This window comes from Lutra lutra, chromosome 8, assembly GCF_902655055.1.
Source record: "Lutra lutra chromosome 8, mLutLut1.2, whole genome shotgun sequence".
In the NCBI taxonomy this organism is placed as follows: domain Eukaryota; kingdom Metazoa; phylum Chordata; class Mammalia; order Carnivora; family Mustelidae; genus Lutra; species Lutra lutra.
The window spans coordinates 11,977,097-11,991,722 of record NC_062285.1 but is presented as its reverse complement, the minus strand read 5'-3'; the positions used below and the strand labels follow the sequence as shown (position 1 = coordinate 11,991,722).

At 42.0% G+C, this 14,626-nt stretch overlaps 1 protein-coding gene and 1 long non-coding RNA gene across 2 annotated transcripts in view; one reads left to right on the top strand and one right to left on the bottom strand.

Annotated features, from left to right (window-relative positions):
• MPP7 (MAGUK p55 scaffold protein 7) overlaps positions 1-14,626 on the top strand; it is a 285,707-nt gene that overhangs the window by 262,203 nt on the left and 8,878 nt on the right. Inside the window, 1 exon segment of the mRNA XM_047743326.1 lies at positions 4,402-4,482. Within this exon segment, the coding sequence (XP_047599282.1) occupies positions 4,402-4,482 (81 nt within the window).
• LOC125107859 (uncharacterized) overlaps positions 6,436-14,626 on the bottom strand; it is an 82,669-nt gene continuing 74,478 nt past the window's right edge. Inside the window, exon 6 of the long non-coding RNA XR_007129675.1 lies at positions 6,436-7,112. This is a non-coding gene — a long non-coding RNA (uncharacterized LOC125107859). The remainder of the gene's footprint in view (positions 7,113-14,626) is intronic.

Genomic DNA, 14,626 nt, shown 5'->3' with positions numbered 1-14,626 from the left:
CACTCTGGGAAGCACTCCAGAGCTGAGACCTGCTTAAAAAAAAAAAAAAAAGGAAATTCATGTCATCCTTTTAGCCCTGGGTGCTGGGACTGGGAGTGGGCATGGCAGGCCCAGACATGATCTTTAAGTTTGAGTGTTTTATTCGCTTCTGTCTTTTTCTTCGAGTGTGTATAACTGAGTCTACATCTGTACAGAGAACACAGCTCCATTTGTAATTCTCCTTGTTTTTCTTTTTCGTTTTCTATTGAAGAGTAAGTTTGAGCACTTTAAATATTTTTGGTACCTTCAGAGTATATCAGATACATGCACCCCATGTGGTGCCTGGCATTTCGCAGTCGGTCAAGGCTACGTCACTTCCCTCTCCTCTCCCCGAGATCTCCTTTCTCCTAGTGGTCCCGAGTTGTGCCTTGCCGTGTCTGCACTCACAAGGGCACGCTCACCTTGGCCCCTCTGTTACACTGCAGGCCTTCTCAGACGTGGGCGACAGATTCCCTTCCCTGAAACTTGCTGGTCCACAGCCGAATCATCACCTTCCCCGCTGCTTCTCTGTACTTTAAGATCCGGAGAGCCAAGTTCAAATGAAAGCTCCACCAAATCCTCTTAGGGACCATGAGCATAGTCCCTCAGTATCATGCCCAGGCTTTCTAGATGCAGATGCCATTAAGTACGTGCAGCTCCCATGCCTTTGGTCATTCAGCAGATAGTTTTACCTCCAGAACATCACAATTACTGAGTGTAACTGAAATGGATAACTAACGAGTGCCTGCCGTTTGCCCGGTGGTGAACAAGCCGCTGACACCCCTGCTTTCACAGAGCTCCAGTCTGTCGGAGGACAGAGACAGGTAAACAGACAGTATAGTGTGATTGGTCCTTTGAATTGGGAGCAAAGGGAACATATGAACTTGGTACTAAACCCATCTTTAAAGCATTAGAGCAGATTCCCTAAAATGTATCTAAGCTGAAACAACGAACACGAATTAGCACATGTAGAGGCATCTGGGGGGGGGGGGGCTCAGTCAGTTAAGTGTCCGGTTCTTGGTTTCACCTCAGATCATGATGTCAGGGTCATGAGATCAATCCCAGAGAATTAGTAATGGTTTGTGTTAACCTTGTAATGCATGTCTGCCGCGGAAACCTTGGTGTGTCAGATAATTTCTATTTGACTCTGTAGGCAGTGGAGGCAGAATGTGAGATGCCTGTGACAAGTGGCAGAAGCCAGACCCAGGGGGCAGGGACAGGAGGAAGCAGTGGCTGAGGGACATCTTAAGGGGAAGGGAAGTTTGTTGTTGTTTTAAGGTAGGAGAGAAATTATTCGTTTTAAATGCTGACTAGCTGTAAAAGGTAAAGATTCAGGAAGACTGATCTCTGAGAGAAGGTGTACAGAGAGTATGACTGCAGAGAAGCATCTAGATGATGGTCTAGATGGGTTTAGATATAGAAGTTTCTAGAAAGGACTTCGAAGACCTTTCTACTTGTTGGGCTCTGTGTTCTCTGGAGTGGATGAGGTGGTGATGGTGTGACACTAGAAGTTGCACTCATTCCACAGATTTTTATTGAAACTTGCCTTCTGGGGATGTAAGTGACATAATAGGATTCCTGCCCTCATGGCGCCTCTGTCTAGTGGGAAAGACAGGCCATGAAGCAGTGTATTACCCAGTTGTTGAATTGCGACTTTTAAGTATTCGGAAGATGTACAGGTGGCTCTGAAAACCTAAAAATGAGAAACAGGGTTGACAGGGTCAGGACAGTCTTGCAGACTTGATTGAGGAAGATCTGTTTGAGCCAAGCTCTGACACAGCAGAACTCACCAAGGCTCCAGATGAAGGAGGGAACTTGAGCAAATGCTTCGAGGCAGGCCGACGACGTGGGGACCAGGTCATATGGAGCCTTGGTAACCATGTGACAATTTTAATCTTTTTCAGAAGAGCCTTTGGAAACTACGTTTCCAAGAATGTTAAGCAAGGGAGCGACAGGATCAGGAGAGCTTCTTAGAAGGCCCTCTGGCTGCTGGTGATGGGGGGTTGAAGTGGCTGGTGAGCAGGTGTGGGGCAGCTGAGGAGGCTGGTGAACATGGCGGCAGCCTGGAAGGGTAGTCACGTGGATGCTGAGTCACCCAAGGCCATGGCAGGAATTGAAGTAGAGAATGACAAGAGCCGGGGGCTCATGTCTCAGAACAATGACTCTTGACAGGGGCAGCACTGCCTACTGGGAAGCATATGGGCATTTACTCTTTTTTAAAGTCCAAATGGCTGAGGGGGCCAGGAATGTAGACATGCCATTTCTGCATCCCACATACTATCTCTTAAATGTTTGTAATAGACATTCCGAGACCGAACAGTTCAGCGTAGGGTTGGGTTTGAAGACAAGAGGTCTGCCTTCTGGGACAGCGAAGCATTGTGCCATCCCATATATTTTTATACTATACTTACATGTAAAGTGAGGGCCATTTGCAAAAGTATCATTTTCTTCACTTCAATAGTCTTGACCTGTTATCTCTGTTTCAACGGAGGCTGTTTCCCCTGCCCTTACCGTATTCCAGAAAGTTTCCCTTGTCCTTCCTGTCCATTTGCTGATGTTTATTCTCCTATTTTCCTGCACCTTTGGGCTTCCATTTTTAGGTACTTCCTCATACAGAATGGTTCCTGAGCTTAATACTTTCAAATCCAGCCTTAGTATGGGGGGGGGGTGCGAACATCCATTGTCACTAGGTTTTCTAGTCATGTCCAAGGATTTACATGTTGAAGTACATACTGCTTTGTTATAAGTACTTTTTTTAATCTTTCACGTATTACGGTGAGGGCGTTTTATTAATTTGGAGGGCCAGTGTGTGACATTAGCTCTGAATTCCATCTCAGGGCATAAATGGGATATTACAGAGTATTCACTGTAAAAAGGGAGAGCGGAGCGCCAGGGTTGGTACTCTGCAGCAGTTCCTGGAAAGATGGAAGGTGTTAGTGAGTGACCAGAAAGGGGGACAGGGACGGTCCTAACAGTGTTGGTGAAGCAAGGAAAGCATAGCCCAACTCCCCCTTCATCTTCACTCACACTTTTCCCTCCACCCAGGAGGCCCCCCAGTCTCTTTCCCGGCCACCTGTCTGCTCCTCATTGTCCAGCACAAAAGCCTTGTTCTTCTCAAAGCCCAGAAGAGGAAGTAGGCGAGGGAATGAACACGAAGGCCCGGGTTCATGGATTCCCCGAGAGAGGGGGCGTGGTTACTTCCCAAATTAGCATGAAGTCGAATCAAGGCTCAAAGATGTTACCTTCGTCCGTGGCGTAGCCCCCCAGGGCTGCCGGAACGACATACCCCAGCTGGGGTGGCCTGTCCGTGCCGGCAGTTGACTTGTCACAGTCCTGGAGGCTGGGCACTTGGCGGTCAAGGAGCCAGCACGGCCGGACGAGGGCCCTCGGCCAGGTCACATGCAACTGGGGGTCCCCACGTGCCGGAAGCTCTTCCACAAGCGCACCGGGCCCTTCCCGGGGCCTCCACTCTCACGCCCTAGGCTCCCGCGGAAAGGCCTGCCTTCCACCGCTGGGGCGCTGGGCTTCCGACTTGTGAATTGGGGGTGGGGGACACATATTCAGACCCGGGCAGCCGGCATCACCAGTGGGAGGAGGAGTGAGGGGGAGGACTCTGACCCAGGCCGTCTGGGCCGCAGCCTGCCTTCTGCCCAGCGCCCACACCGTAAATGGGCCCTGATGGCAGAGTTGGGAGACGCTTACCGTTCGGGGCTTGTGACTTTCTGCCTTGTTTTGGGACTCGTCCCAGAAGCCGCTTTTGTTTCGCCCCGCGTCTCATGGTTGTTTTGTGTGACGCTTTCCACCCAGCGACTGTCTTTGGGGGCAGGGTTCGCCGTGGTCCGCTGCAACAGCCGCAGTACCTTGTCGGGTGCCGACGCTGACGTAACACCTGCAGCCCGCGCGGAAGGACCCCCTGCAGGCACAGGGTTGGGGAGTTACCTTGACCGACGTACACGTGGCGGACGGTTTTGCAAATTTAAAACGCATCATTAAATGAAGTTAACATTCCAAGATGTTCTTTTATTAAGCTCTAGAAACATCTGGAATTGAAACGGCTGGTGTCGGGACTCCGCACTTGGACGTCTTCAGGCGCACGTACCTTTTTAGGCTCTTCTGGGTGATGGACTCGGATGCATTTATGTTTCACTGAAAACATCAGTATTTCTCACCTTTGTAATGGAAAGGCAGGGATTTAAATTTTCATAGTAAAAAAGCAACAGAAGACCTAGCTTTTCTGTACGTCCGACTGAACCCGAGATACTCTCCACGTGGGACGCCAAGTGGGATCCGTGTTCTCAGTGTGTCTCCCGGACCCGGGTGAATTATAGCCGTGTTCTTTCGGTGTTTTGTTTCGTAACGCGTTGATATTCTCCTGTTTTTCAGGTCCCGTGGGAGTAGGTCTGAATGAACTGAAACGAAAGCTGCTCATCAGCGACACCCAGCACTACGGTGTGACAGTGCCCCGTAAGTCCCCTGCGCCCGCGGTAGCGATCGCTCGCCCCAATGGACGTGGGTGGCCCCCGCGTGGCTCCCAGCCTTTAGCCTCCGGACTCCCAGCAGCCATAGCAAGCGGGCAGTGACACTCTCCGCCTTTGAGAGTGGAGGAAACGGAGGCACGGAGTGAAGGGGTTGCCCCAGACTGCAGAGACCGTTGGCAGGACGTTTGTTAATCACAGCTTCTCTACTCTCAGTTTTTATGGTGAATTTTAATACGCATATGACACTAAATTAGTATTTACAAATTTTCTCCTAAATAAAAGCCTGACTCTTTGACTTCCTAAAATAAGTGCTAATGTTTTCCAGAGGTTTTCACCGGGTTTAAGATCAGAAAGCCCAAACCACAGAGAGCCGAAGGAGGCCTCTTCTAATAGAAGCCTTTCTTAATTACTTTTTATATGTAGTAATTGGCAGATGGTGTTAAATGGGCCTTTCATGGCCATATAATCCAAATATGGTGGGTTTCTTTTCAGTATACAGAATTAGATCTATTTTTATAAAAGAGGTTTTCATAGGCTTTCTTACAAGTGAAATGTGATGCTGGAAGCATTTTGATCTCCAGAATAAATGCCTGTGACTACTTAATATGTTGATGTTAGAAAGCCGTCTAAAAGGCTAAAATTGAAATGTTGGCTTTTTCAAGTGGTTTTGGTACTGTTAAAAACAAAACAAAACAAAAAACACAACTGTTTGTGTATGGCCCTGAGCAGTGTTCTCTAGTTTTGGAAGAGTTCAACTTTATTTTAAAATTATAGTTTTCTATTACCTCAAGTTACTCCTTGTTACTGCGTTTTTCCAAATTATTGTTTATAGTCATTTTCAGCCATACGTTACAGGGCCGTTGGTTTCCACCAACAGAGATGAAAGGAAAGGAAAAATGTGGAGATGTGAAATTAAACAGTGTTTTTTTCCCCCTTTATTTTTTCTTTAACTTTAATTATTCTCCTCTCTTGCAAAAGCTGACTTGCGATATACAGGTAATTCACGAATTTTACAAAACAATTGTCTGTCTTACTGGGAAGCAGTTACAAAGCACCTGGAGGGTGGAAAAACATTACAAAGGGGAAGAAATGCATGTATGAATTTCCTGCCGTGTCTTCATCTCCTTTATCTGCCTTGATTTATTTCATCGTCCCAACCACGGGGCGACGTCCGCCTGCCATAGAGGAGGGAAGCAGGGAGAAAGGGTATGGGACTTACTCAGAGCTGTCCTTGTCATACTTGCACCCACCATGACTGCACTTCTCACGTCCCTCCTCCAAGACACTACGGATGTTCTTTATCGTCGCACAGTCCGTAATGAACATCGCTTTATTTGGAAGTTGATAAATACCAATAAGACTGTCTCTCAGACATAAGCCTTTATGGTAGTTTCGGTGTAATTCAAGGACCTAGGGCAGCGTACTTGGGCCTCAATCTATCCAACACTTGCCTCTGAGGTTGTTACAGAAATTGACACTATCCAGAAAAGTTCTGGGCCTGGGACTCTCCAACGAAATCCCCGAAGGAGTGATTTTCCACTCAGATTCACTTTTAAACAGGTGTTAATGTCAGAGGATCCCCACAGAGCTGTGTTTTCCAGACTCGCCTGATGATAAAAATCTCTCGGGCTTCTTAGGAAAAGATTCCAAGGCCTTTCCAAAGAGATCCTCCTTCAAGAAACCTGACAGAATGCCTGAAAATCTATTTTTTTATGTATCCCCAGTGACTCATAACCCGAGACATTTTTGGAAAATAACAGCCATAGCATCAACTCAGGATGATTCCATTAATTATAGAAGAATATATTTTAAGAACGGTGTTGGAATTTTAGATTGTTTTGCTTTTTAAAATACTCCAGGTGATTCTTGATTATCTAGAGAAAAATTTCTGCTTTGATTCCTCCACCAGTATTCTGTTCCATGTTTAGCTATCAGTCTTCCCCCAAATGCACTAAATCTCCACCAGAATGGGGAAGTTGGAAACAGTGGGGCGCAGTGGAACTCTCACACACTGCGGGAGGGGGTGTGAATTAATGTCATGCACTCTGGAAAACTAAGCATCTACCACGTATCCACTAAGGCTGAGCCAACATCTACCCCACGACCCCGCGATTCCACTCCTGGCCGCAGCCGATAGTCCTAGAAACCCTGTTCGCAACAGCCCCACGCTGGAAAGGACCCAGTGCCCAGCAGCAGTGGATGGATAGGGGCGTGATGGCAAATTTTTCAGGGAGTGGAGGAGACACAGAGATATGCCCACGGCCCTGTGGTTGCCAGCGCCACACGAGCAGGGCTAACATGTGCTCCCAGAAACCGGGAGGCTGGTTCGGGAGTGGGACCATGTGCCGAGAGGGCGGCTTACGCAGGTGTGTTCCATCTGTGAAAACTCACCACGCTTAGGTGTGAACTTTTCCGTGTATCTTACTTCAGGGTTTTGAGTGTTAAAAAGAACTACTTGGTACTTTAGTTCACTGTGGTTTGCTGATGTCGATGGGCTGGTCTCCAATGCACCGCAGTTAGGGAAGATGAATACCTTTCTTTTTCAGAGAAAGCTGACTGATGGTGACATGGGATCGTCTCTGGCTGTTTTTGCAACTTACTGTGACTCTATAATTACTGCAATTAAAAATATATATATTTAAAGGGATGCTAAATGAGGCAAATACTGCCGCTTTGGGGCCAAAATGGCAGAACAATTTTATGATCTTTACGAAATATCTATGTTGCCACGTTACACATTCCAAGTCGCTTTAAAAAAAGGTGTTGGCCGAGGCCTCTTTGCTGCTGCTTCGCTTCTCTGGCAAATTTCATCCTCAATGAGCAGCATCAACCCTGTTTTAAAGCTCTGGTTTATCATCAGAAAATTTAAGTGACTATTAATATAACCAGCCTTTCAAAAGGCTGTCTCAGTAAATTAAAATAAAGTAGTTAGCAGAAAGTATTGCAGTAGATGTCAAAGACTTGAGAGATTCCAAAGTCTTTCTGGTCTGGAATTTGGGCACTCATAGCCAACCGCACCTGTTAATCACTTTGTGGTTTCTCATGAAGGCATATATCACAGTTATATGTTTTCATAGGTTCAAGGAACTCGTGTTCTGTAACACTTCTTTGTCCATAGAAAACCTCAGTTGAGATTTCTAAAATATATATATAAAAACTAAGGTACCAATTAAAAAAAATTTTTTTTCCTTATCTCACCATGGAAGTTATTTGGGAATTTTGTTAGAAGCAGGGGAAGAGGGTGGAGTTTGGAGTGTGTCTCATATTTGTTGGATGTTTGTCTTACACTGTAGACATAGCGGGTACTCGGTGAACCACAGGGAGATAGTGGCCTGCATTGTGGTTAATATGTCCGTCTTTCCTTTTGAGCTCCCTTCTCTTTAGAATTCCCAGGTCCCTTATTCAGGATTCCTCATTGAGAATGAGTTTGTGAGATTCCTGTGGACCCTCATTGCAGTTAACACTAAAATTCCTCAATGGTAGCGTTACGCCAGGCCTGGATAATTTGGGGTGTTCATGATAAAGCAAACACTCTGTAGATATGTTCTCTTTTAAATGTGTTTAGCAGTTCCATAAATGTCTTGTCCACTTGATGTAGTTCTACTTTTAACCCTCCCTAGGGGACTCCGTATGTCAGGGCGGTGATCCTTAAAACTGTGGGCTGCATTTTCAGAGTGTCCTGCCATTACAGTCGAATAAAGGTTTTTTCCTCAGTTGAACCTTTTCTCAGCTCAACAGAGACCAATTAATGCACATAAAATTCTCAGTTTTGATTTTCAACAATACATTTTTACAAAGCTTACTGTTTGCTAAAGGAACACCAGTAAACAAAAATGAAGCTGTTGGAGAATAAGTGAATATTAACCCTAAATTCCAAAGCAGGGCATCATACTAATTTTAATATCATTCAAACTCTTGGATGTGTATTATGTTATATACACTTAATAGAGTCTGTTGTGGAATTCATACTTGGCTTTTATGATAGAATTAAATTTATTAGTATTTCATGCTGTTCCTGCAAAAGGTGTGACACTTCATAAAAAATAACATAACTTCTTGGTGTTTTACCAGCAGAAATATGAAAAACTGTTTTAGGAGATCTGAATGTTGTATTAAAATATGCTTGGTAACTAAATAGAAGTCAGTTAAATTTTGGATATAATTTAATCAGGTTTTATAAATACTTTTTGTATTGAGTTCTTTTTTTCCCACTTCCCTGTTTTCCTTTTCTATGTTACTAACATTTAATTGAAATAAATAAGCTACACATATTTAAAAGGTATAATTAGGTTGATTTTAATATACATAGACACATATGAAATCATCACCACAATCAACATAATGAACATTTCCATTTCTTAAAAAAAATTTCCCCATGCCTTTTGTAATCCATCCTTCTACCCCTGGCTTCAGGCAACCATGAATCTACACTCTGAAAACTATAGATTTGACTCCTCTAGCACTTTATATAAATAAAATTATACAGTATGTTCCCAAATTCTTTTTGCCTGGCTTAGTTTGCCAGGCTGAGTTTGAGATTCACCGACATGGTTTCACAGATCAATAATTCATCCTTTTTCATTACTCAGTAGTATTCCACTGTATGGAAATACTCTAATTCCTTTATCCATCCATTTACCTGCTGATGGATACTTGGGGGTTTCTCCCCATTTCTGGTTATTACAGATAAACCCATAAGCTAGATATTCTGATGAACATATGTTTTTGTTTCTGTTGGGTAAATAAGGAGTAGTAGAATGGCTAGATCATATTTAATTTTTTTAAGAACCTACCAAGCCATTTTCCAAATGGTTATACCATTTTCCAACCCACTAGCTGTGTGTGCAAGATCCGTTTTCCAACCCACTAGCTGTGTGTGCAAGATCTAGTTTTTTACAGCTTTGCCAATAATTGGCATAGTCAGCCTTTTAAATTTTTCTCCATGTGATACAGACCTATCTCAGGTATATTATGGGTTCAATTCCAGACCACCACAATAAAATGAATCCTGCACAATGAAGCAGCTCAAATGAATTTTTTGGCTTCCCAGTACATATAAAAATTATTCTTAGAAAAAATGAAATTTGTGCTTATGTTGTATTCTCTCAAGTGTGCATTATGTCTGAGAGAACAATGTATATACCTTAATTTTAAAATACTTGATTGTTAAACAATGCTAACCATCCTCTGAGCTTTCAGTGAGTTGTCATATTTTTGCTGGGGGAGGGTCTTGTCTTGAGGGGGTTGGCTGCTGACTGAGCAGGGGAGTGGCTGCTGAAGGGGGGCATTGGCCCTGGGAACTTCTTAAAATAGGACAACAGTGATGTTTGGTGCATCAGTAAACTCTTCCATTCATGAACTGTTTCTCTGTAGCAGGCAGTGCTGTTTGATAGTATTTTACCCACAGAACTTCTTCCAAAATTGGACTCGAGCCTCTCAAACATGGTGCTTCTTTATCAGCTCCATTTATGGAATATTTTAAATCTTTTTTTGTCAGCAACCTTCGCAGTTACCATCTCAAGAAACCACTTTCTTTGCTCATCCATAAGAAGCGTCTCCTCATCCATTAAAATTTTATCACGAGATGGCAGTGATTGATTCACATCTTCAGGCTCCACTTCTAAAATTCTAATTTTTGTGCTCGTTTCCACCACATCTACAGTGACTTCCTCCACTTAAGTCTTCATCCCCTCCAAGTCATCCATGAGGACTGAAGTCAACTTCTTCCAAACTGTTAATGTTGATATTTTGACCTCTTCCCATGATTGCAATTCCCATGAATCACAAATGTTCTCAATGGCATCTAGAATGGTGAATCCTTTCCAAAGGAAAATTTTCTTTCCGTAAGTCAGTTTTCAATTTACTTCACCCAAAGCCATCAGAGGAATCACTGTCTATGGCAACCACAGCCTTACAAGAAAATGTATTCCTTAATAATAAGGATTGAAAGTCACAGTTATTCTTTGATCCATGGGCTGCAGAATGGATGTTCTGTTAGCAGGCATGAAAGTAACATTAATCTTGTACATCTCCATCAGCGTTCTTGGGTGACAAGGTGCACTGTCAATGAGCACTCATTTTTAAAAGGAATCTTTCTGAGCACTAGGTTTGAACAGTGGGCTTAAAATACCCAGCAGGCCATGTTGTAAGCAGATGCGCTGTCATTGGCTTTGTTGTTCCAATTATAGAGCACAGGCAGAGTAGACTTAGTAGGATTCTTAAGGGCACTGGGATTTTCAGAAGAGTCAATGAGCACTGGTTTCAAACTTAAAGTCATCAGCTACATTCGCCCCTGACAAGCCAGACTGTCCTTTGAAGCTTGAAGCGAGGCATTGACTTCTCTCTGGCTATGAAAGTCTTCTTCCAATATGTCTATTTAATTTAAGTGAATATCTGCTTAGTGTAGCCACCTTCATTAATGATCTTCACTAGATCTTTCTGGATAACTTGCTCTCGCTTCTACGTCATCATTTGCTGAGTCACCGTGCACTCTTCTGTTACGGAGACAGCTTTTTTCCTTAAACCTCCTGAACCAACCTCCGCTCGCTTCCAGCTTTTCTTCTGGGCTTCCTCACCGCTCTCGGCCTTCACAGAACTGGGCCTCAAGTTAGGCCTTGCTCTGGATCAGGCCTTTGCTTAGGAGAATGTCATGGCTGCTTTCATCGTCTCTCCAGACCACTCAAACTTTCTCCATATCAGCAACAAGGCCGTTGCACTTTCTTACCATTTGTACATTCACTGGAGTAGCACTTTTAATTTATTCCAAGAATTTTTCTTTGCATTCACAACTTGACTGGTGTGAGAGCTTTCAGCCAATTTCAGCTTTCCACACGCCTTCCTCGTTAAGCTTAATCATGTCTAGCTTTTGATTCAAGGTGAGAATGTGAGACTCTTCCTTTCACTTGAACACTTAGAAGCCATTGTGGGATTCTGAATTGGCCTAATTTCAATACTGTTGTGTCTCAGGGAATGGGGAGGCCTGAGGAAAGGGGGAGAGACGGGGGAAATGGCTGGTCGGTGGAGCAGTCAGAACACACACATTTGTTAATTAAGTTTACTATCTCATGTGGGTGCAGTTCATGGCACCCCAAAACAACTATGAGAGTAACATCAAAGATCACTGATCACAGATCACCGTAACAAATATAATAACGAAAAAATTGGAAATATGGTGAGAATTACCAAAATGTGACACAGAGACACAAATGAGCAAATATATATGTGTATATTTTTGTTAAGGACTTTTGCACCTAAATTTATGATGGAGATTCGTCTGTTATGTTTTCTAATGTCCTTGTTAGATTTTGCTATTAGGGTTATACTAATATCATAAAATGAATTAAGCAGCAGTTCCTCTTTATGCAAAAATATGTTGCTGTAGGATTTGTGTTATTTCATTCTTTATGGTGGACAGACTTCATCAGCCATCCAGGCCTGGAGTCTTTTGGGGAAGGTTTGGAAAACAGATTTATTTAGGGGTGCCTGGGTGGCTCAGTCAGGTATCTGCCTTTGGCTCAGGTCATGATCTGGGGATCAAACCCCACATTAGGCTACCCAATCAGCAGGAAGTTCACTTCTTTCTCTGGCCCTCCCCCTGCTTGTGTGTGCTCTCTCAAATAAATAAAATCTTTATATAATGGATTTATTTAGTAGATACAGGGCTGTTCAGATATTGTCTCCTCTTGTTTCAATTTTGATTCTTCATACTTTTCAAGAAATTTATCCATGTCATCTAAATTGGCAAATATGTTGCATAAAGTATGCATAATATCCTCTAATCCTTTTTCTTGTTGCTAGGATCTCTGGTAATAACTCCTATTTCATTATTTATATTGGTGATTTTTGTTCTCTTTTTCTTAATCACTGTAATTAGATTTTAAATTTTTGTCATTTTTCTTAATTTTTTTCTATTTTGTTAATTTCTGTTCTTATTCACTTCTCCTTGGCTTGAGTTTGCTTTGATCTTTTCTTTCTAGCAATTTTTTTAAAGATATTATTCATTTATTTGACAGAGATCATGAGTAGGTAGAGAGGCAGGCAGAGAGAGAGGAGGAAGCAGGCTTCCCGCTAAGCAGGGATCCTGATGCGGGGCTTGATCCCAGGACCCTGGGATCATGACCTGAGCCGAAGGCAGAGGTTTAACCCACTGAGCCACCCAGGCACCCCTCTAGCAATTTTTAAGATTAACTTTCAGTCACTTAGTTTAGGTCTTCTTTTCCAATAGAAGTACGTAAAGGCTTAAGTTTCCTGCTATGCACTATTTTTCTCTATCCCGTAACTTTGATAAGTTGTATTTTCCTTGTCGTGTACTTCCCAGTATTTGCTCACTTTTATTGTTCCATTTTTGATTCATATTTATTTGGAAGTGTGTTATTTAATATTTGAGGTTTTCCTAGATATCTTATTATGGATTTTTCATTATTTTTTGGTTAGAGAATTTACTCCGTATGATTTGGATTCTTTTAAATTGACTGGGACTTTTTATGGGCCAGCATATGGTCTACCTTTTGACAAATGCATCATCTATGCTTGAAAATCATGTGTTTTCTGCAGTTACTGGATGCAGTGTTATACAGGTATTAAATAGACCCCTGAGGTTGGTGGTGTTTAGATCCCGTGTCTTACCGATATTTTGTCCAGTTCTGTCAGTTATCAAGAGGCAGTAAAATCTATTCTGATGGTGAACATGTCCATTTCTCCATTTAACTTAAGCCCGTTTTTGCCTCATGTACTTTAAAGTTTTGTTACTATGTGTGTACAAATTTAGAATTGTTATAAGTGTCTATTATTATGAAACATTCTTCTTTATCTCTGATCATACTTTTTCTTGAAGTCTCTTTTGTCTGATACTGAAGTAGCCACTTTAGCTGCCTTATCCTTATTGTTTTTTGTTTTAAGATTTTATTTATTTCACAGAGAGAGATCACAAGTAGGCAGAAAGGCACGTAGAGAGAGAGGGGGAAGCAGGCTTCCTGCCGAGCAGAGAGCCCGATGCAGGGCTCGATCCCAGGACTCTGAGACCATGACCTGAGCTGAAGGCAGATTCTTAACCCACTGAGCCACCCAGGTGCCCCTGCCTTATCCTTACTGTTTACGTGGACATACACTGTCTTCCATTTGTTCACTTTCAGCTTATTTGTGTCTTTATATTTAATGTGTCTTTCTTACCAGCTTATAGACAGCATGTGGTAGGGTCTTGGTTTTTCACCTGTTCTCTCTGCCTTTTGAGTATATAAACCAGTTAACGTTTATTGAATTGTGGAAATGATTAAATTTAAGCTACTATTATGTTTTTATTTATCCTGGGTTTTGGGTTTTTTTTTTTTTTTGCTTTTTATTTTTTTTCTCCTTTTTTAATTATTTGAATGTTTATTAATGTTCCCTTTCAATTTACCTATTGGTGCTCTGCTTATACGTCTTTGCATTACTTGTTACTGGTTGCTCTAGGGACTACAACATGCTTAATGTCTAACCAGTCACAGTCTAGAGTTAACTTCATGCCATTTCACATAATATATAGAAACCTTTCAATCATATGAGTCTTTTTCCCTAGTCCTTTTTGTGCTAGTTGACAAGGTTATGTTTGCATACACTGAAAACTCTACTAGGTATTACAATTTCTAAATCAGTTTATATATATATATATATATATATGTTTATTATATATGTCTGTTATAAATCATATACATATAATGTCTAAAATATATAGTATATATAACATGTCTATAATTTTATATACACAATATGTCTCTATTAGATATATATACATACACATATACATATATACATCTATACACATCTATATATACAGTATGTTTATATTATATATACATATATATACACACATATACATATACGCATATATATATGGAATGTAAGAGGGAAAAAATAGACTTCTGTTTCTACTCAACTATTCTTTCTGTTGCTCTTTCTTCATTCTTTGAAGATAAAACATCCTTCTTAACATTTCCTTTTAGCCTAAAAACCTCCTTGAATATTCTTTTAGAACAGATATGCTGATGAATTCCCTTAGTCTCTCTCCTTCTGAAAAGATATTTTGCCTTTTTCTCCTGAAGGATATTTTAGGTGAAGTTCTTATCTTTCAGTACTTTAGGTGTAGATATTATTTC